The sequence below is a fragment of the Panthera onca genome, chromosome A1 (genome assembly GCF_046562875.1).
Source record: "Panthera onca isolate mPanOnc1 chromosome A1, mPanOnc1 haplotype 2, whole genome shotgun sequence".
In the NCBI taxonomy this organism is placed as follows: domain Eukaryota; kingdom Metazoa; phylum Chordata; class Mammalia; order Carnivora; family Felidae; genus Panthera; species Panthera onca.
This window is the reverse complement of record NC_138339.1, coordinates 215,971,084-215,994,828: the sequence shown is the minus strand read 5'-3', so window position 1 is coordinate 215,994,828 and position 23,745 is coordinate 215,971,084. Positions and strand designations below refer to the sequence as shown.

At 42.8% G+C, this 23,745-nt stretch overlaps 1 protein-coding gene across 2 annotated transcripts in view; it reads left to right on the top strand.

Moving 5' to 3' along the window:
* Positions 1-13,252: 13,252 nt before the first annotated feature.
* The window catches only part of LCP1 (lymphocyte cytosolic protein 1), a 50,875-nt gene continuing 40,382 nt past the window's right edge, over positions 13,253-23,745 (top strand). Inside the window, exon 1 of one of the 2 annotated variants that reach the window (XM_060637166.3) lies at positions 13,253-13,365. Coding sequence is in view for 1 of the 2 variants with exons in the window: in XM_060637167.3 (XP_060493150.1) it covers positions 13,851-13,863 (13 nt within the window). In the remaining variant the exon portion in view is untranslated. Of the gene's footprint in view, positions 13,366-13,700; positions 13,864-23,745 lie in introns of those variants that run through there. The other variant, XM_060637167.3, reaches the window with a different exon arrangement.

Sequence of the window (23,745 nt, the reverse complement as noted above, 5' to 3'; positions counted from 1 at the left end):
TCTACACATAGTCTCAGAGATAGTCTGTGTGCCTCTTGCTTCTGTCGCTCACTGCCATGATCCCAGGCTGACAGTTCCTGCCTCATACCTTAGTATGAGGTAGTACCTAGTACCTAGGTACCTAGTACTTAGGTACCTAGTACCTAGTGGTCGTGGCCTCCTACCCTTCTCCTTACTTCCAGTCACTGCCCGCTCCATTCCATTTCTCTGCCACCAGACTAATCTATTTCATTGTGTTACTCTCTACTGCGTATGTTTCCTCTGATCCTCTGTACCTTTGTTTGTTTTGTGTCTTCTACACAATAAATTCTTCCTGAGACCCATGAAGTAAATGCTTGTTTAATAAAGGAGTGATTGAAATAAGGAAGCTGTGTCATATGAACCGACTGAAGCTGCACTGACTATGTTTTGGCCGACTCTGCAAAGAATTAGCAGCTGATTCATATTCCTATTTAAGGAATGGAGAACTTGACCAGAAATATTTTCATTTTGCTGCTGCAGATACACAGTAAAAACAACAACTTTTCATCTGGGCCTCAGTGTCCTTACCTTCAGATGGAAATAGATGCCACTTACATCATGGGGTTGCTGGAAGTCTTAAAGGTGATGTGTTAAGGCCCTCAGCACAGGGCACTAGTAAATGCACAATAAATTCCAGTTGAATTTTAAAGAAAAGATTGAATGAATGAATGAATCGGACTTGGCGTAATGAAATATTTAGGTATTTTATGTAGACCACAAGTTACCAACTCAGATTCAGCTAAAATTTGGCACTAGCTAGGACCACTGTGTTAGCTGTGTTAGGAATAATCTTTATTCTTCAGAGTAACCCTGCGACATAGGTGGGAGTGTCTCCAATTTACCTATAAGTTCAGCTGAGTAAAGGGGAAACTCCTTACCCAAGATCTGGTGCATATGCTGGAATCGGGAGTTATCTCTAAGATTTCTAATTTCAGGTCTTTTGCTTTTCCTGCACACCATGTTCCCCAAATATTTTTCTTAGTAGCTTTTTCATTTTTATTTTTAGCTTTGCATCGTTAAAAGGCTCATGACTTTGCATCTTAAGACTTGATGCACACACCCTTTTTCTTGTATTGTTTTCTATGTGCTTATTTTAAAATCTCGGTCCGTGTATTTGTATTCTTGGTGGTTGGAAGGATATCAAATACTGTCTCAGCAACAGCAGCATATGTGTTCACAAAAGTTGAGGAAATACTGTATTTCCAGCATGGGAAGCCGAAGGTAAGTGGCCTACATTCACTTCGGCCCGCATCTGTTTTAATGACTCTGTTAGTGCAAATGGGTTGTAAAATGCCAGTGAGTATCTACGGAGTTGCTATCAACTCAAGTTAAGCAAATTCTCTACCTTGGAAATGGTCAGAGCCTGCATCGTTTGCTAGATTTAACTTTTTAATACTTAAAAATATTGCAGGGCTTACATTTTATTGCACTTGACATTTTATGAAAATAAAATTCGCAGCTGTGAACAGCCCTCTTCCGTTTATACTCTACCTGGCAATAATAGCTATAATTAGCTTTTGTTGTACTGTTATCAGAAAGGGGTAATAAAATTAGCACTAACCAGATGTAAAGTCAGTCTTTATATGGCAGCTGCATATATATAAATTTTCCGGAAGACCTCTCATGCTTTGTAAATTTTAGATATGTATGGAAAATTTATCCTTTTGTTCAACTTTTCAGTCCCACATTGTTTATGGAATCAATTTGCCTTCTCAGCTCATCCAATATTTATTGCATTTGTACTATGAGCAATGAATTGGATCAGGTGCTAGGTGAGCGTGCAATTCCTCTACTCCAGAAGCTGACATTTTGGCCGGGTGAGGCACGTAACAGTCCCACACTGTACGTAAGTGCCGGTCCCTCTGAAATGCCCTTCATCACTCTCTTTCTCCTGCTTCGCCTGGCCAGCTTCCATAGACTCTTGGGGGCCCAGCTCCACATCTTCTAAGATGCCTTCCTGCCCGCCGCGCCACCCCCATGTCACTGGTACCTTGGGCATCTGTCTCTCACCGTGTTGATCAAAGGGCGTTATAATTGTTGGGATATTTAGTAACCTTCCATATTGTGAAATCCTTGAGCGTGTGAGATGAGTCTTCTGGTGTTGTCTTCTAAGGGGCTGGCACGGAGGATGTTCCTCCTAAGAGCTTGATGAATGAATCAAGATGTTACAAACACATACGGACATGCAGATGGACACAGAGATTAATGGACAATACAGACACGGAGCTTAATGGACCAAGAAAGGTCGCGTGCAGTAAATGTCAAGGATGACTTACAGACAAGTACTGTAGGTGTTAGGAAGAGAACAAAAGGTAAATTGGTGGTCAAGGAGCAGGGACTGCTTTGTGGACCTGTGACGTGTGTCACACAGGGCCCTCTGCTCAGAAGGGCTCCACCCTTGGCTTCATGTTCTGTCGTCAGCGTCTAAACATCCTTGATCGTTTTTGAACATAGAGCCCCACGTTTTCGTTTTGTACCGGGGCCCACAAATGACATAGCCAGTCTTGTTCTTGGGACCGGGAGAATGATTCAGATTTATAGAAATGGGGAGTGAAAGAGCAGGCAGAGAGAGCGCACAGGAATCTGACAGGCGTATGAGAAGTGTTCCGGTTTTGTCAGATGGCTAACAGACCTGCTCAAGAGCACCAGAGGGCTTATGCCGTCAGTACGAGGCCTGAAAGATAGATCGAGGCAGCATTTAGACATTATCCTGCAAGTGGTGGGTGCTCTCCGATGATTAATGAGCAGGAGAATGAGGGGAGGGAGGTGCAGCTTGATGAAGAGGAGTATGGTGGTGACGTGCAGGATGTATTAAGGGTCGGTGAGGTAGGAGGTAGTGAATCAGGAAGTTGACCCGAAGCCCAGGGCTATAGTAGTAAGGGTATATGGTAGAAGAGGCATAGAAAGCACAAAATTGGGAAAGACTATCAGGGAAAAATAAATGCAACTTTGGCCACAGGAAAAAGGAGGAGTCAAAAAGTACTCTGGACCATCCTAGGTCAGTGATGCACTCCTGGCTGAACTAAGGACGGGGTGCCCGGGAGCTTCTTTGTCAGAGGAAGAAGGAGTTGAGCTTTAGATATTTGCAATGACAGCGGGATTTCAAAATAGAATTGCTCGTTTTGCAATTATGTGTAAATAATCATTCGTGGAGAAGATGCTTAACGCATCAAATGTCACTTAAAGACATGACATTAACAGCGAACACATTAACGCTACGTAAAGTCCTTTAGATCAGTTTTAGAAGAGGGGTGAGATGAGCAGCCCAGTAAAGACAGTGTGGGAGTTAAGAGATGGGGTCATCCTTGACTGCTTTTTTTCGTCTGTTCAGTCTCTTTCTTCCTCTGTATTCAATCAGTTCCTTCTTGTCCTTTCTGTTTACCAAGCCACCAAGCGTCCCTTGCATCTGCCCACCTATCTTTGTCCCACCACTGCGTGCCCTCGCCTTCCACCCACCTGAAGCCACAGATCTCTGGAATGGTCTGATCTTTATCCTCTCCACGCCCACTCTTTCTCGTTGGAGGTGGGGAGGTTTTTCTAAGAGACAGTAGTAAGGGTATAAGGTGTCACTTCCTGTTAAGACACTGTTAAGAATTGTGTCCTCCCCTAAAGATACTGAAGTCCTAACCGCAAGTGCCTATGAATGTGACCTTATTTGGATATAGGATATTTGTAGAAGATGACATCAAGATGAGGTCAGAAGGGTAGGTTTTAATCCGGGATGGCCATCTCCTTATAAAAAGGGGAAATGTGCTACCACAGAGATCTGGGGGATGCCTCTATCAGAAAGAATTGTCAGCAGACCACCAGAAACTGGAAGAGCCATGGGTAAACCACCCGATTTGTGGTACTTTGTTACAGCTGCCCTAGGAAACTAGTACAGACTTTAAAATAGTTCCCCATTCTTTTCAGAGTAAAGACCAAACTCCCTAACACAGCTTGAAAGACCCACCACGATCTGGTCTCTGCTGGATTCCGCAGCCTTTTCTCTTTCTTTGCACCCCACCCCCCTTCCGAAGCTACACCTTGGCACTCATCACAGCAGGAGTACTTAGCTCCCCCATGACATTCCTTTGTGGCCAAAGTACATTTCTGCCTTTCCTTTCTATTTCCTTCTTCCAGTCAGCAGAGTCCTCTGCATTCATTTTATTCAACAAATTATTGTTGAAATGCCAGATAGAGTGTTTAGAAGCTAACAAAACATGCACAGCCCTTGGTTTCATGGGCTTTCCAGTCTAGTAGGAGAGCCCAATATCAAATGAGGTAATAGTCGATAAGAGATGTGAGCAGAATGTTGGAGGCCATAGAATAGATGGATTGCAGAAAGTGCTTAAGCCCACACAGCAGCTGGCCCCCAAGCCTGGAATGAGAGACACCAAAAAGAAACAATTCAAATCCCACCATGGACTCAGCAAAGCTCAAAACTCTGAGGTACCACATACTTTTGAAGGTTGTTGTGCAAGATGGAGCTGGAAAACACGAGGATTGGTAGACAGGTTATACGAGGAGCAGTAAGACCATCCTCACTCTGTCCTGACCCCCCTCCCCCCACATTGCTATTATATGTTAAAAAGGAGTATTCAGAGAAAAAGAAGGAGGCTTTGGCTATTAAAAAGAAGAAGGAAAGGAAATGTTCAATGGAAATCTTGAAGAAAAAGTTGACATACTTCCGTGACAGTAGAAATAGGCCAAAAGACAGGGGAGCCTGGGTGGCTCAGTCGATTAAGCGTCCAACTTTGGCTCAGGTCATGATCTCACTGTTCATGAGTTCAAGCCCTGCACCAGGCTCTGTGCTGATACTCAGAGCCTGGAGCCTGCTTCGGATTCTGTGTCTCCCCCTCTCTCTGTCCCTCCCCTACTCGCACTCTCTCTCTCCTAACTAACTAACTAACTAACTAACCAAGCAAGCAAGCCAAGATACAGAAAATAGAAGGAAAAATAAAATTAGAAGGTCAAGCCAGGTAGCCCAACAATCAAATCCAATCCCAATGAAAGAGAACACAGAAAACAGAGGAGATGAGAGAGAAAGAGAGAGAGAGAACTCTCCCGAACTGAAATATTTGAATTTTCCAGATTAAGTGATCACAGAATCCCTAGCGCACAGTGGATGAAAACATATCCACTCTAAGGCATATCATAAAATTTCAGAATGCCAGGCACAAAATAAAAATCCTAAGTATTTCCAGGAAGAAAAAAAATGACACGTAAGGGATCATACGTCAGGATGGTATTAGACACTGAAACAATCCCTCCAGAATTTTGACAAAGATGATTTCCAGTGTGGACTTCCAAGAATGAGACTAGACTATACATATTTCCAGCTATAAAAACATCTCGAGAGGGGCGCCTGGGTGGCTCAGTTGCTTGAGCGACCCACTTCAGCTCAGGTCATGATCTCGCAGTCTGTTCGAGCCCCGCATCGGGCTCTGTGCTGACAGCTCAGAGCCTGGAGCCTGCTTTGAATTCTGGGTCTCCCTCTCTCTCTGCCCGTCCTCTGCTCAAGCGCTCTCTCTCTCTCTCTCTCTCTCTCTCTCTGTCAAAAATAAATAAACATTAAAAAAAATTAAAAAAAAAAGTCTCGAGAAATTTATGTCCCATGCCATCTTTCTCAGGAATCTCCTAGAGGATGTGCTTAGCCAAACAAGGAAGGAGATGGAGAAATGGAAGGTGCAGAAACAGGAGCTTCAACCCAGAGGGGGAAGAAGGGGAATCCCGGGATGATGGCAGAGGGAAGCTTCTGGATGGCAGCTGGGCAGCAGGACCAGAGAGGAGGACAAAGGACCCTCGGAAGAAGGGTAGAAACAAAAGGGAGATGTAAACATTGTGCCCGACATAACAGCTGTGAATATTTATGCAGTCATTGTCAACACGGAATGTTGATTTCACTAAGAGGTGTTATGCCTGTGTTAGAGGATGGTGGGGGAGCTCGTGTGTACACACTGGGGGAAGTGAGAGGGTCAAATCTCCGTCTCCCATGTAAGATGTAAAAAAACCAAAAAAAAAAAAACCAAACACAAAAACTGAACGTGGACATCCAGACCCAGCATGAACATAGCATCTTAGAAATAGGGAGTAGCAAGTTCGAGCCCTGCATCGGGCTCTGCGCGGACACTGGAGCCTGCTTGGGATTTGCTCTCTCCCCTCTCTCTCTCTCCCTCTCAAAATAAGTAAACTTAAGATAAAAAAAAAAAAAAAACAACAAAATTTAAAAGAAATAAGGAGTAGCAGAAGAAATAGACTGTTGAAAATCATTGTTTCTGGGGAATGGAAATTGGAGGTAAAGAAGGAGTGTGTCAGGAGACTCGTGTTTCTTCATAAGCCCAAGGGTAATGTTTGATTTCTTTTTTTTAAATTTTTAAAAAATGTCTTTATTTTTGAGAGAGAGAGAGTGAGCAGGTGAGGGGCAGAGAGAGAGAGAGAGAGTGAGACACACAATTTGAAGCAGGCTGCAGGCTCTGAGCTGTCAGCACAGAGCCCAGCCTGGGACTAGAACTCATGAACTTGAGATCATGACCTGAGCGAAGTTGGACACTTAACCACCTGAGCCACCCAGGTGCCCCAGTGACTTCTTTTTTTTTTTTTTTTTTTTAAATTTTTTTTTTTTTTTCTTTCAACGTTTTTTATTTATTTTTGGGACAGAGAGAGACAGAGCATGAACGGGGGAGGGTCAGAGAGAGAGGGGGACACAGAATCGGAAACAGGCTCCAGGCTCCGAGCCATCAGCCCAGAGCCTGACGCGGGGCTCGAACTCACGGACCGCGAGATCGTGACCTGGCTGAAGTCGGACGCTTAACCGACTGCGCCACCCAGGCGCCCCCCCCAGTGACTTCTAAAACCGTATGTGGTTGACCTTTGGGCAACATGGGTTTGAACTGCATGGCTCTACTTGTACATGGATTTTTAAAAATACAGTACTATACTGTAGATGTCTTTCCCCTTCCTCATGATTTCCATAATAACATTTTCTTTTCTCTAATTTACTTTATTGTAAGAATATAGTATACGATACATATAAGATACAAAATGTGTGTTAACTAGCAGTTTATGTTATCAGTCATTAGTTATTGGTCAACAGTAGGCTGTTAGTAATTAAGTTTGGGGGGAATCAAAAGTTACACATGGATTTTCAACCTTGGGGGGGGGGGGCAGTGTTCCTAACCCCAATGGTGTTCAAGGGTCAACTATACTGATTAAAATATTAAGGCAAACATATGTCCGTAAACAAAAACATGTACATAAATGTTCATAGCCACATTGTTCATGTATCCAAAAAGTGGAAACAACTCAAATGTCTATCAACTAATGAATGGATAAATAAAATATGGTATATCTGTACACTGGGATATTATTCATCTATAGAAAGGAGTAAGGTACTGGGGCACCTGGGTGGCTCAGTAGGTTAAGCATCTGACTGTATTTCAGTTCAGGTCACGATCTTATGATTTGTGAGTTTCTCTCTCAGTCTCTCAATATAAACAAACAAACAAACAAACAAACATTTTTTAAAAAGTAATGAAGTGCCGATACATGATATATCTTACAACAGATGAGCCTTGAACACATGCTGCAAAGTAAAAGAAACTATTCATTAAAGACCATGTAGTCTATAATTCCATTTATATGAAATGTCCAGAGCAAGCCAACTATAGAGACAAAAAGTAAATTAGTGGTTGGGGGTTTGAGCGGTGGGGGTAAATGGGGAGTAACTGCTGATAGGTACATGTCGGGTTCCTTTTGGGGGTAATGAGAATGTTCTAGAATAATATAGGGTGATGGTTGCTCCGCTCTGTTAATATACCAAAAACCACTGAATTTCAATTTTAGAAGGTGAATTTTCATTTCAGCCATAGCTCAACGAAGCCATTATTTAAAAATTGAAGAGGAAATGAGTTACCAGGGGCCAGAGAAGGAAGACAAAATTTTTACCGTATATCTTAGTGCATCTTTTTAAATTTTAAGCTGTGTGAATATATTATGAATCATGAAATTAAAATTTTTAAAACTTAAGAATATTTAAAACATTACAAAAGAGAATATTAGAGCCAACACTCATGTATCCAATACTTTTTTTTTTTTTTTTTTTTTTTTTTTTTGCCACATCTGAACATTTTGCTGCAGACATAGTTGAATTCTCCTGTCCACCCTCCTTGATCCCACTCCCTCCCTAACTTGCCGGAGGTAACTCTGTTCCTAAATTGGCATTTACCATTGCTTAGACATGTTTTTGTTATAAACACACACACATCCACAAATCACACTATAACAGTTGGGTAAAATGCGTATGAATATTAGCAGTATTCCGCAACGTTTGCTTTTCTTCCAAGTTTATATTCTTAAGATTTATTCTTGCTTAGGTGATCTAGTTCTAGTCCACTCATTATAACCGCCACATATTACATGGAACCCCAATTTATACATTCCCTCTGCCGCTTCCTTTATATTTTTGCTATCAAGCAAAGTGACAATAAGCTTTCACCCATACATCCCATTTCCTAACTGAGCGGTGGTACTGCTCCACGAGCCAGGCATATGGCTGAGAAAAAATCCAATAAACATCTACCCAAAGCTGAGCTTGGGTTTAGGAGGAGACAGTAAACTTAATGTTAACATATTGCATGCTAGAAGGTGTTAACTCTGTAGAAAACAGACCAGAGTAAGGATGATTGGAAATTCTGGTAGCAGCAGAATTGTGAATAGTTGCTTGGGGGGAGGGGTGGGCACTGCTAGTCATGTGTCTCCGTGACAACCCTACTTAGCGAAGACTCCCGAATCTCACCTGTTTACAACACACCTAGGTTTTTGGGTCAGCCGGGGTGGCTCTGCGTCAGAATGTGGGTCAGCTAGATTTGGCCTGTGCTGTGGGTTGGATTCAGGTTGGTCCCAAGCATCTCGTCACTCCCCTGAAACAAGGGTGTGTTTCCTTCGTGGTAAATGTCAGACATGAAGGAGACCATGTCAGATCATGGATGTATATTCAAGACCTCTGCTTGTGTCTTGTCTGTTAACTTGCCACTGCTCCGTTCCAAGCAAGGCAATGAAATAAGCCTGGCTAGGAGGGAAGCATAGTCTACCTGCTTTAGGGGGGGGTCCTGAAAGGTCTCACAGGAAAGATGGCAGTGCAGAATTCCATGGAAGTCATGAAGAATTGAAAACTATACTAGGGGCGCCTGGGTGGCTCAGTCGGTTAAGCGGCCGACTTTGGCTCGGGTCATGATTGCGTAGTTTGTGGGTTCAAGCCTGCATCGGCCTGTGTGTGGACAGACAGCTCAGAGCCTGGAGCCTGCCTCGGATTCTGTGTCTCCCTCTCTCTCGGCCCCTCCCCCACTCATGCTCTGTCTCTCAAAAATGAATAAATGTTAAAAAAAATTTTTTTTAAAAGAACACTATAGTAAAAAAGGGTTTTTTGAAGGAAAAAAACACAAAATAATTCCGAACTCATAGGGCTATTGTGAGGAAGAAATGAAACAATGTACGTGCAGAGTCTAGTCCGGAGACTGGTACAGATATTAAAAGACTAGTTAATACTTCCATGTCACTTACCATGTGCCAGGCACTCTAATGTGTTCTCTATACCTATCCATGTAACCCAACCCTCACACTATTCTGCTGCCCATTTTCTAGATGAGGAAACCGAGGCCAGTGAAATGAAGTCATCTGCCCCAGGTCACACGACTAGTACAACTGTAGAGCTGGGGGTTGACATCAGACAAGTAGCCCAGCATCTTTACTCTTAACCATGCTCTCTGCTCCCTCTGCACACCTCCCAGACCCCAAGTCTGGATTAGTGCTGTGTGTTCCCACAGGCATTTTGCTTTTCATCTCAGGGTTCTGGGTACCACTCGCCTTTTCACTTGTCTGCGTCCTTAACTGCGGTGGGCATTCTGGAAAGGCAGGGATTGTGCCCATCTTATTTCCTTTCATTCCCTACCCATCGAACATGGCCATGGAGTGATGCAACCGTCTTCTTCCCTTTGTACCGGTCCCACAGTGTGTGAAAGCAAGCGAAGGGAGCACAAGAGATTAAAGATGCCAGAAAAGTGTGCAGTCATTGATGGACCAAGGTATTTAAGTCAGCAGAAGATAGAAGGTTAAGACTAAAATGAGGAAGTATGGACCTTGAGAAGATGGAAGGACACCTCTTCCTTTAAAGGTGGAAAGAGAAGGGAAAAGTGGATCTTGTAAGAGCAGAGGAGGCTAGATGAGGAAGCTCAGGCCGGATGACTTGAATCATCTCAGTAAATAAGGGGCGGGAGAGGATGCTGGAGGCTGGAGTGGGAGATCGAGGTAAGAGGAGAGAATTTGGAATAAATGCCTAACTTTTGGGGTCTGTGATCTGTTTTTTTTTTTTTTTAATGTTCATTTTTGAAAGAGCGCACAAGCAGGGGAGGAGCAGAGAGAGAAGGGGACAGAGGATCTGAAGCAGGCTCCACACCCACAGCAGAGAGCCCGATGTGGGGCTTGAACTCACGAATCACCAGATCATGACGTGAGCCGAAGTCAGACGCTCAACTGACTGAGCCACCCAGGCACCTCCCGTGATCTCTTTAACATTACAGTAAAGAATACGATGAACCCAGGAAAAAAAAGAACATACGCACAAAATTGTGCATAATAATTTTCGAGGTCCAGGGACCCCAGGTTGGGAACTGCCTGCTCTCAGGAAACTAATGCAACCGAGCAAAAGTATTTCTGAGAAGGAATTTGAAGGCAGGCAGCTTGAATTCATAGCCTTCTACGTCTGTGTTTCTGTGACTTCAACAGCACACAATGGCAGCAGAATAGCGGCTGAGGTGGAATTAGAGACTGAGGCTGCGGGTTTCTGAGCAGCCCAGGGCTGGGGGGGGGGGGCGGGGGGGAGGAGTAGGGGAGGGCAGTAGGGGTAGAGAGAAGGCAAAGGATGGGCCAGCCAAGAAGTGGCAGACGTGGCACTGTGGAGGGTGGCGGGTGGGACGGGTCCTCTCTGGGTGTGGGCCACCCGAAGCTCGTGGTCTGTAGAGAACAGAGAAATAGTAATAAAACGGAAAGTCCCATTTGATGCATGTTGGCCGTGATGCCCCAGCCAATTCTCAACACCGACAGTGATAAAATCCTGCCCTCTGAAGAAGCCTGGATGTCACGTCTAAACAGCTGCCTGTATCTGGGTAGACACGCCCCTGGGAGGCAGATAAAGAGATTTCTCTGGAGGGAGCAGTCCAGGATGTGGGTGAGGTGCTGGTGGGCGGCCAAGGTAGAGCCCAAGTTGAGCTCCCGCTAGAGAAGACTCCTCCCTCGCCCCGCTGGTTAAGCGGCACAATTCAATGGCTTTCATCTTCTAGAATCTAGATGCTGTCTGGAACCCTAAATCCTTCGTCTGACTGCCAGTCATAACCGTATGTGATTCACTGTCCTCACGCGTCCGCCCTGCCCCACATCTACACCTGCCTCGGTGTTTCACAGCCCTTTCGCCCCTTCTCCTAACAGATGGCTCTTCCTTACAGATTCCTCAGGTCTCCGATGACCAGGCACCGGTAGACACAGGATGCTGCCCCTTTCCTCCTCCCAGGTAAACGAAAGGAGTCTCTCCTTCCCTTTCTGACATGTTCCTGCGGGGGTGTTTTTATTCCATTCGTCAGACCAACCTGGGACGTAGAACCAGATTAGAGGGATCCACGTTTCACATGGTTTTCATCCTTAAACCATCAGGACACTATCTAGAGAATCCTGCTGCGGGGCTCAGAATGGTGATTATTCCCACCAGAGTAGGAACCGCCAGCTGCTTTGTAGCGTGACGGGTACTGTCACAGTGGTGCGTAGGTGTTTCCTTGGTGTCCCAGAGGAATTTAGTTGCTTCTTGAAATCCCTCTGCAATCTCTTACTTGGGAGTAATGATGGAACGGAGCAAACAGGGTCTGATTCGCCCTCCCAGTCTTCCTTGGAAGTCACTGGAGGGCTGGTAGTTCTCTGGAGGTTAACCACTTCTCAAATGGACCGAATCTCCACCATCTCTTCCCATTACTCTGCCCATGCTCTTCTTCAAGATGGCCTCTGTGTGGTTCTGACCAAGAAGTTGCCCCATCACTGGCCAATGAAGTAGATAAACTAGAAACAGCTTGGTTTAACATTTGAGGTTGGAAGCAGGAACTTTCTAGAGGAGACCTCAAAGAAGCAAAAGGTGCATAAGAGCAGCTCCCCGACCGGAATGCCCACTGGGGGGATTCCAGGCTCCTAGCAACTACAGAAGCATGTAGAATGATCAAGCATGGTCAACTCACTGTCAGACTAAAGCACCGCCGTATATCTTCATTCCTCAGTAGCTGACCGCTGGAGCCATACACAGTTTGGGGCAAATGTGAAGATTATACTTAGTTAACATTACTCAGGGCACTACACAACCTTCACAGCCTCTGTGAGGCCATGAGCACTCGTGCACTTACTTTGGACAATGGGAATTTGCCCTCAAGACAAGCATCCAGGGTTTGCACATAGAATAGAGCCTTTTTTTTTTTTTTTAATTACTTGCTAACATTATAAACCGTGCATTCAAAAAATAAATCTGGTCAGTAAGAAGGAATTCAGCTACCTATTTAACTACAGCAGCTGCCTGTGTCGTCCACTGGTGCTCTTTATAGGAAACGTCTAAATAATTGAAATCTTTAACTGGGTTAAAGAGATCCCTAGCACATAGATGTTCTATAAATAAAAGTGAGTAAATAATATAGTGGCCATTCTTTTTAGGCCCTTCCCCTTAAAGAGACCATTTTGTTTTTGTTTGCTCCAATAAGATCGGTGTTCAGGGACACTTGAGAGAGGTTAGGTTTCGGCTGGGGCGGAGCTTTCCCAAAGAAATCCCTTTTAGTTTGTTTCAGGTGGATTTCCACCTTCTCCCTTGGCTACTTCACTCAAAACGAATCATTTGTTTGTCTTTGCTCTAAGTAGCCAGGCACCTGGGCTTTGCATTTGCAAGTGGGGTCAGAGCAAGTAGTAAAGGTAGCAGGCTGACCTTGCCTTGTTATCTGAAATCAGACAGGTTTAAGTAGCCCAGAGCTTAGGAGACAGAGAAGAAAGAAAGGGAAGGGAAGAGAAAAATGCTTATAAAAAGGAAGTGGTAAGACGTTTCTGAATTTCAGTGTGACCTGTTCTGTCAGGTGATTTCTTGTGGGGGAGGAGACACGAGAAAAAAAAAAAAGTTAGGTAAAATGTCCTTATAAAGACAAAATCTATTTCTTTCCTGCCTGATGATTTGTCACTCTAGTCACTTCCTGCCTTGTGACCGCGTACCCGGGTTTGACAAAGTTGTTCTGCAGATCAGAAAGGAGGGGGTTTCTGGTCACACGCCAGTACCACTGAGGACAGTTTTTCAACAAGGTAAAATTTCTTAATGTCTTTTTGTCATTTCTAAGTGCTCATGATGTTTTTCCTGGTTGGGCGGCGGCTCTGTTTCTGTGGGTTGTGGGTTTTGCCTTCAGGGGACTGAGATCTGAGCACCTGTCACCCGAGCCCTCTGTGAACCATGTCACCGTTTAACTGCCCAGCCAAGCTGTAGCCACCCCATGTGGCTGTCCAGAGTCGGACCCCTCAGTTCTGTGGGGTGGCTTCTTCTCTAGTTATCCACAGTTAGCACCCCCAAAACCAGGATTCTTTTTTTCCCTTTTACTTTATTTTTATTTTTTTATGTTTATTCATTTTTGAGAGACAGAGACAGAGCATGAGTGGGGGTGGGTGCAGAGAGAGAGGGAGACAGAATCTGAAGCAGGCTCCAGGCTCTGAGCTGTCAGCACAGAGCCCAACGCAGGGCTCGAACTCAAGAGCAGTGAGACCTTGACCTGAGCCGAATTTGGACACCCAACGAAATGAGCCACCCAGGTGCCCCCTTTTTTTTTTCCCCCTTTCAAACCAAACCATGTTTTGATTTATTTCTCTTGCTTTATCTCAGGGATGCTATTTACTGTGATTTGATCTACTTTAAAATGTTTTCAGGAAAGTGGGTATTGATCATTTAGATTGTGCTGCTCATTGGCCTGGTGGGAGTAGTTTAATTTTAGCTCCCGTGGTTCTGTTTTTCTAAAAAGTTTCTTTACAGCATTTGAGTGGATGTATTAATGCCTTGAGTCATATGTTGCTGAGTGTGTTACTGGTTATTTGAGTGATTTTGGTGCCAGTGGTTTTAATGTGTATGTCTAATAACCACAAGGAATCGGAGGCGCCTTTTCTTCATTTACTCTCTAAAAATAAAAGCAATTTGCGTGGCTTAATTGTACTGTTTTTGCGGAATTGTTTGAACTATTGCTTAGGCTGATGACCAAACAAATGGCCGTTAAATTCTGGATGAAAGGCTTCTGTCTACATCAGAAATTCTGATAAAGTCGACATGGAATATTTACTCCAGAAGCTCTGTTGAAACATAGACTTTAAATATTGTAGCGTCGGCATTCATTTAATTATCATTATCCAACAGTATTAACAACCATTGACAGATGATAAACATAAAAGCCATTCAGACTGGAAATGGCTTAATTTATCAGGGTACTTATCAAAACCCAATTTTTCTTATTCAAGGATAGCAACTCATTTTTTCAAGTTAGTTCCCCAGGGCAACTTAAAAAAAAAAAAAAAAAAACCTATCAGTCAACAACGCTGGTTTATTCGCCGTGTCTTAGTTTTGAATTTACATAAATTTATCATAATTGGTTTCTATTAAATAAAACATTTCAAAGAACCATCTGCACAGGCAAATTTGAATGGAATTAGCCATTTACCTATAAATGTGAATTTCTGAAAGTTGCAAAATGTGGGCATCGATATTTACACATCTCTCGTGAGTGGTTTTAAACTAGCAAAAATGTGGAATTGGGGGAGGAGGACCTGAGCCCCAGAAAAGAACAAATTAAAAAAATGCTCTATCTTCTTTCCAGTAAAGATATTAATGAGAATGAAATAAATTAGAGTGTGAAGGTATGTCAGTCTTTTCCTTACTTTGGAAGGAAATAAAATGGAATATGAAAAAGTTAATTCAAAGTAGAGAAAAAAGTCTCTTGATTTAAATCAAGTTTAGACTGTTAAAGTGTCAACCTGATACGCTATAAAATATCCATTTCTCTTCTGTCTAGCTCACCCCCAGTAGCATCAGGGAAGAATCTTCTGGGTCTTACCCATTGATCAAGCACTGTTATGGTGGGACATTTCATTAGCTATCTGAAGGATGCTTTTCTTGGTCACATTTAAAATTTTATTTCCTTTAACTTACAAAGTATGCCTTGAAACAATCAGTAATTTGGGAAACAATTTCAGTATTTTAATACCATTTATAAACCTTCTTCTGGTCCCTGTGAGGAAGGGAGGCCAACAAGTAAAGTCCCATTCAAATACGACCTACTTAGAGAGGACAAGTAATAACAATATTATTATATTATAATATTTATACCTACTTACAACATGTAGCCACTCCTTAAGCATTATCTCACATAATGCCTTTAGACATGAGGCGGGGGGGGGCTCACCGTGGAAGCAACTGGCCCACTGTCACTGGGTTATTGGAGGGGTCGAGGGATGTTAGATAGTCATGATTTCCAGCTCCATATTGCTTCTCTATAAGCATCTGTCTCTTCTAGATCCCTTCTTCCACACCAGCATATTTTTTTCCCAGATGTAGATCATTAGAAGCTTTTATTTCTGAAGCTGACTGAGGAGACCTTGGTGCTCATAATTTTAAAGGAAAGAGGGGGAGAAAGAGAGAAGAAAAAAATTTGCAATAAACCCAGAAGCTTTTTTTGTCTTTATAAGTAAGAGATACCGTTGTGGGTTTCATGTAATGAGTGCAGAATCCTCTTTTAGAGAATGAAGAAGTATCCTCTTTTAATTAATGTATAATTTTACCAAAGAATTGTACGCCTTCACAAACTTGCCTCAACCACTTCCCCAACCTTATTTCTTGTCACTTCCTTCTGCTCTGGCTGCCCTCCATCCTCTCACCCCCCCCCCCTCATTTGCCCATGTTCTGGGTGCACAAGACCACAAGCCGCCAGAAAGTTCCATGCTTTCACTTCTTTTTGCTCCAACTGTTGCTCTGATTGCTTTCTTATTTATAAAACTTACAGTCAGTTTTCAAGACTCACTTCAAGAAACGAGTCCTTTTGGAAGTCTTCCCTATGGAACCCTTCGGCCATCTTCCTTGCCCCACAAACAGTTTCTTCTGTGTGTGTGTCTGTTTAACGTTTTGATCTTAGAGTAAGTATAGCAGTAAGCATAATTGCTTAAGTTTCAATTCCTTGTTTGACAGCCTGAGCTCCTTCTTAGCTCTCCTAGCACGTGGTCAGCACTAATGATATTTATTGAATTGAAAATTTGTCACACGTATTTTCTCTCAGCTACTTAGAGATGCATGGAGGTCTTTTCTTTGATTTCACTTATGAACTTATTATTTACTGAGTTCCTCACAGTGATGGCTGTGAAAGAAGATATAGTAATCATACGGTATTTTGCATTCTACCGTGCTTCCTCTTTGCCAAAGCACTATTCTTCATTTTAGCCTCAAAGCACTGAATGGACATTGAGTTCAAGGTATTTAGGAAATTTCCCAATGACCATCACAAACAGACAAAATTACAATCTTATTATTTTGGCCTAAACACAGTCAATGACCTCAAACTTAGCTACACTTACTGAAACTATTGTACTTGATAATGGGCTTCTTTGATGACAGAGAACCTAAGAACAGATATTAGTAACTTTTGCTTAGTTACTTTGGATTATTCTAGAAAGTTCTCAAGTCAACTTCTCATTACTTGTAGAATAAAGACCCTCCATATATAGAGGAGAGAGGGCAAACACATTTTGATATCAGTCTAGGTGAAATAAAATTAACAAACTTGCTCATAAGATTCCATTAACAAAGAGTCAAAATTTATAAAGCAAGATTGTAAAGGCACCAGACTTTATGATTAATAGATTTTGTGGCAGAGTAACATTATTTATAGTAGTCTAATTGTTTCTTTAGGGCTTTCTGTCAGCTAGTTTCCCAACTCACAGAAACCACCAACCAAAATGATGCTATGCCATCTACATATTGAGCCCTGCGGGCATAATAAACATTAGCATTAGAGCTCCACCGAAATGTCAAACTAACCAGTGTCAACAGATTCCAAGAGTTGCAAGTTTCCCTGTTTTGCCAGATGGCAAGGCACTTACATCAAAAGCGTCCATGTTTCATGCTGTTTTCATTTTGAAGTTCTGAGAAGTTGCCACCAGATTAGACGTTCACATTTTTAGGGGCATCTCCCTACAGCTGCTCCCAGATGGCATCTCCCGTGGCTTTCCTCAGTTCCCTTCTGAGTCCATTTCCTTAAACTATTGACTGCCCCCATTGTTTTGGGTTTGCCAAGTTTCAGTGATTACATCAGTCTTCCCAGTAATTTCATCATCGCTTCGTCTTGTAACCTACAGCAAGCAATAGAGCGGGGAAGAAAGAATTTCAATTTACCACCCTAATAATGATAGCTAACACTCGGGTACTACTCCCTCGGGACTGAGTATTTTTTTGTGTTTTAGCCAATACTGATATATTTAGTCATCCCTACGATCCTGTGAGGTAGTTACTGGTGTTATCTTCATATGTGAAGAAAGTCAATCCATTCAGATGGTTTATTACTTTAATTTTCTACATTTGAATCAGTTTTTTATATAACTGCTGAATTCCAGGAGAGATAATATTCTCCTGGAATAAACAGGCAGCAGACCATGGGGCTTATTTGTACCTAAGCTCTGGAGTTGAGCTCAAATAATGATAATTTATCCCAAATAAAAGGATCTGTATTCCAATTGCTTTTATCAAACAGATTCCTCCTCTTCCTTTTCTTCTTCTTTTCCTTCTCCTTCTCCTTCATCACCATCACCATCAGTATCTACCCAGCACCTCTCTGCACTTGACTATTTAGTTTTTACCCATTTATCGATCTCTGCATGGGTCACAAAATATGATTTCTATCCTCAAAAGCTTTGAAAAGTTTTCAGTCTTAAAAGGTTAGAATACTTTCGGTCAAGTTTTATTCACATTTTTGACTGTTGTGACTGATAGACACAAATAAATTAGACAATTTAGTATTTACACTGGAACACCCATATCTCTAATTGTACAGTCGTGGCCAAACATAGGTGTCCTAAAAACTGGGAAAGAATGCAAGATTGTTTTAACTGTGAGTTGAAAAATAGATGTAAAAAGTGACCCACTTAGGGGCTTAAAATGAGTTTTGCTCAACTTCAGAGCCACGCCTGTGTGTCAGCCCCATTTATAAGTTATAAGGAGGCTTGTTTCTCAAATATGGTCATTGGGTTTTTTCTGGTGGAAGGAAAAGCTGCAATGTTAAATTGAGGAACTCACACAGCCACAGTCCTGTGGTTGCAGCATTGATTCGTGTTTTAGTCCAGCAGAAGTTACATAGCCAGTGGATGCTCTCTGCCTTATCTGTCTTATCTGTCTCTATCTCTGTCTCTGTCTCTGTCTCTGTCTCTCTCTCTCTCTCTCTCTCTCACACACACACACACACACACACGCACACGTCTTTCTGAGTGGCTGAACTAAAATGGAAAAGAGATTATGTTCTCCACAGGCAGAAAAGCTAAGACATCGAATTCTGCAGGCGAATTAATTATGCATGTGAATTGCAATCTCCGGATAATTTGTTTTCCTTTTTTCTCTGGTTGTACTTTCAGGGGGGAAGTGAATTAATGGAATAATTACTTTGCATTTAAACAACACCCTGCATGTTGATCCCTCAGTCGGGCAGTCAGTACCGAAATTTATCTAAGCTGTGTACCCAAATATATGAAGTAAAGAGGTGTACAAATGTATGTGTATAAAATTTGCATCTTCTTCCTTTTCTCCCACAAAACTTAGAATTAGAATTGCATCTTTGTTCATCTCTGGTGTAACATTTTAAAATGTGGGTCCTCTACACCTCCTTGACATCATCAGCCCACGTTATTTTCACTGGGTGGGGGTGGGGGGTCCGTAGGGGAGAAATCTGGGCGATACATGCAAAGTGAAAGTAAGAAAAAATGAGCAACGCCTATGCTGTTACGCCCTCCTTCTTCATCTTGACAATGTGAAATGAACTTGCCCTGTCATTTCCAATGCTTTGTAAACATTAAAAAAAAAATCCCTTTGGAAAGATAGAATATTATGGTCACCTTTGAGAAATTTTTCACATTTTTCCCTTCCCTTCCTTGTTGTCTTTCAGATGAAGCCTTTTCATCAACATATCCTTGATCCTTTGTTTCTTTCCTATGACCACAGAGTAAAGGCAATTGGGATACTTAATCTGTCCGATCATATATAAAGTATACAATATAGAATGTACTTAATATTGTATATCATCTTAGTTTTTTAAAGTTTGTGAGTCTGACTATCTGTAATTTCTGTGCATGAAACAAACAGGTATGATATTCAGAAGACAGAGCAAATTTGGAGGCAAGTTTGGATTCGTATTTTGGTCTTTTACTAAGTGTGGAGCCTGAGCAAGTCTCAGTTTCCTCATCTATAAAATAAGAGAAAGCACTGTCTGTTTCCTAGAACTGTTCTTGGGGTCATTTTCCTTTCCCATTTCCCCATGCCATCAGTCTGTCTGCACAGTCACTCCACGACACTCATCATCACTATGGACTGACCGAGCCCTCGCCATTTGCTGGGCGTTGTGCTGAACACTTGACATATGTTTACTCTTACATTTTAACACAAAAGATGCATAAGGTTGATATCGTCATATTCTTCTAACAGATGACCAAACTGAGGTTCGTGGAGGATTAAGTCCAAGGTCCCAGAGCCAGTTAAGTGCCAGAACCAAGATTTACACCCTGCCTCTTTCCCATTTTATAGTCACAGTTTCTTAAAGGTGATTTAAAATTTTGACACAAGAAATGAGATGTATCACATATCCCAGTATAAATTGGTATCGGTAAATATTTGCCAACCAAACTGTGGCTTCCAACAGACTGAAGATATGTATAGCCCGTCAAATTAATACAAACTTCCTGCCTCCATGTATCTGTTAGTCCTCATTTTTTTTTTTTTTGAGAATGAGTTTGTCATTAGAGATTCTAGAACAACGACCCCAATGAGCCTATAGAAAATGAGGTCACATTGTTAAGAATAAATAGAAGCTTCTGTTGTAATTGCGAACATACAAATGTGTGCTGCGTATTGTCTTGGTATTTTTCCAGCTCCAACAATCATAGAGAAAATGCCTAGACAATGAGGGAGTGGAGAGCAGACAGAAGTAGGGCACAAACTCACAGAATCCGTCCCCTGGACACCTGCGATTAAGGAGACATTGCCCGATGGTCCCCATCACAGATACTCATAGATCTCATTTCTTTTGGTGACTCATGGAGATGTGGTCAGGCTTTTCTTAAGATTGCTGTACATTTTCCCACTCTGGCCACACTTCCTCAACTGTTAGAAGGTACTTTCCACCGTCAGTATTTCAGGCAAGACTAAGCCCCTTGACCACTCAACCTCAGATCAGCCAATACCAATGCTGTTGACTTCTGGTTATGTCAGTTAGCACTTCTGCAATACCTTTTGCAACTGACTTCAAGAACTCTGTATGAGAAATGCGCTAAAAGAACCAAAATGAGCCACACTAAGACCATTTGAAGGTAGAAAACAGATGTGAAATATAGATTTACATACACACAGACCTACATATAACATACATACAATTAAGTGTGGATTGTAGGTGGTGACTCTACATAATACTTGATACAATTTATGGTGGAAATTGCGTTTATTCCCCAAGATGATTTTGTGAAACTTCTTTTTTTATTTCCCCACTCATTTCTTCCTTGCTTTCTTCTTTCCTTCCTTCATTAAGCACTGTTGTATACAATTTAAATCCTCTGTCTCATTTAATTCTAATACAACCCTATGGAGTGAGCACTGTAAATTGCATTACTAATATCGCTTTTTTACATATGAAGAAACTGAGGCTCAGAAAATTTAAGGAGCACCTAATTGGCTTAGTCAGTTAGGCGCCCAACTCTTGATTTCAGCTCAGGTCATGATCTCAAAGTTCATGAGTTCCAGCCTCATGCCAGGCTCGTGCTGGGTTTGGAGCCTGCTTGGAATTCTCTCTCCTTCACTCTGTGCCCCTCCCTGACTCACACGCATGTGCTCAATCTCTCTCTCTCTCTCTCTCTCTCTCTCAAAATAAATAAACTTAAAAAAAAAATTAAGGAGGGCCACCTGGGTGGCTCCGTCGGTTAAGCGTCCGACTTCAGCTCAGGTCATGATCTTGTGGTCCATGGGTTCAAGCCCCGTGTCAGGCTTGCATCTGTCAGCCTGTCGGCACAGAGCCTGGAGCCTGCTTCGGATTCTGTGTGTGTGTGTCTCTCTCTGCCCCTGCCCTGCTCGTGCTCTGTCTCTCAGAAAGAAAGAAATGTTAAAAAAAATTTTTTTTTTTAGTTTAAGGAATGTGTACAAAAACACATAGCAAGAAGCAGTTGCATAGAAAACTCATCATCTTTTCACCATACCACGCTGCTTCCTACTTTATTATCGATATACAATTGTATATGTAATTTCACAAAGGAAGACAGAATCATTAGCATTTGGATGAGGATTTTGGATGCCTGAAATGGATTTTTGCTGGCTTGGACTAGGAGAAAGGCAGCTTGTGTTGTTGCAATAGGTGAGGCTGTAAACTGTGGAGCCTAGGCCATTCCTGAAAGACGTGGTTGAAGAAACTTCTCCCCTTGTTTTCCTCTCCATCGACATCTCCGAGGTATAAAGTACATTTCATGGATTTTGCATCCCTAGGTTTGTTTTTTTTTAATCTGTTACGTTGTTTAAGTGTTTAGTTGACTTCTGTTTTTCCCATACCTTGGCTAAACCAAACGACAATTCTCAAGGCTCTCCTTCGCTTTTCAGACCAATCACTGACTCACTTTGAGACTTTGGGGAGTAACTTCACTTTTCAGGGCCCCATTTCCCATTTTCTAACATATCCAGTTCCTTCCTCACTTTGTAGGGCTGTATTTTCTACATGGGAGATGGCGATAGAAGGAGGAATCCCTGTCCATATAAACAAACCCAAAATGGCCTCTAGACACAGTGGTTTTGTTGCATTAGGAAGCTGCAGAGTATTTGTATGACCTAAAGAGGATGTCGTCAGCATCGTGGCTGAAGATAGCAGGGAGAGCCTAGATCACCAGGCTTTTTCTTCTGGAGACAAGAGCTGGTGAGGAAGGCAACCACATTGGCACTTCCCCAAACTCTTCTAGGGGCTGCCTCCTGGGCCAGTCATACTAAACCCCCAACGGCTTCCTTGGTGACCTTCTCTTGCTTGACTCCTCCCTTTGCAGGGCTATTTTCCCCTATACAGTAGTCCCCCCCCATATCCACGGCTTCGCTTTCCATGGTTTCAGTTACCCGCGGTCAACCGCGTTCCGGAAGCAAAATATCCTCCTCCTGACATTTTATCAGAAGGTAAAAGGTCAACAGTAGCCCAATGCTACATCCCACCACCTACATCATTCACCTCACCTCATGTCACCACGTAGGCATTTTATCATCTCACATCATCACAAGAAGGGTGAGTACAGTACAAAAAAATATTTTGAGAGTGAGACCACATTCACATAACTTTTATTGCAGAATATTGTGAGAATTGTTCTGTTTTATTAATTATCGTTAGTTTCTTACTGTGCCTAATTTATAAATTGCACTTTGTCATAGTTGTGTATGTATAAGGGAAAACATAGTATTTATTAGATTTGGTACTACCCGTGGTCGCAGGCATCCGCTGGGGGTCTTGGAACATAGCCCCTGTGGATAATGGGGACCACGGTGTGGAGAAATGGAGTGCCACTCTCCATTTTGTCTTTTTGGAAAATTCCAACTGGTTCTTTGAGATGTAGCTCAAGGAAAGTTAATATTGCCTTCTTTGGAGACGTCTCCCTTCTCCTCTGGGGCAGAGTTAAGTGCTTCTCCCTCTCTGCTCCCACAGCGCCGTGATAATAACACAGTTAGAACGTGAAGGTCAGCGTGGCCTCTAAGTGGCAGTCGGCACTTTCCTTCACAGGATTGTGTGTCCTTCAAGAGCAAGGATTCTTTGCTATTCATCGTTGCATCTCCAGCCCTAGAAGAAGGCCAGGGCTTTATTCAATGTGATGGGATGACAGGTGTGGGGCTGCTAAGGAAGAGCACCCCTTGTCCCGCAGAGACAGGAGGCACAGGCAGGAATGGGCATGGTCACCCTGGCGGTGTTCTTGCTCCTAACTCTCCCCTGAAGATGTTGAGGAACTGAAGGGAACTTCTCCAAAGAGCCCGGGAAGGTTTTAGCCATAGGTAAAACCTTGCCAAGCGTGTGTATCCCCAGTGAACTCGAGGTCAGAGCTGAGTAACCCCGAAGGAGAGCAGAGAACCTTAAGGTACAGAAATCCAGTGACCCCAGATACGAGGAAAGCTGCCTCCAGGAAGACCTACATCGTGTTGGCCTGTAGTGGGGTGTAGGGTGCCTCAACCGACCCCCAGGCTCTGTGCCAGCCTGAGGCTTCCCTAGTTCACAGCAAGGTAACCCTGGGCCAGTTATTATAATCTCAGTTCCCTCGTCTCTGAAGAGCAAATCATAACAGTGTTCCCTAGGACTGTGGCTCGAGGTAAATGCATATAAAACACTTAGCGTTGAAGAAGCACTCAGTAAACATTACCTGGCCTTCTCATTTGTCTTTTAGCCATTGTTTTCTTGGACTCCA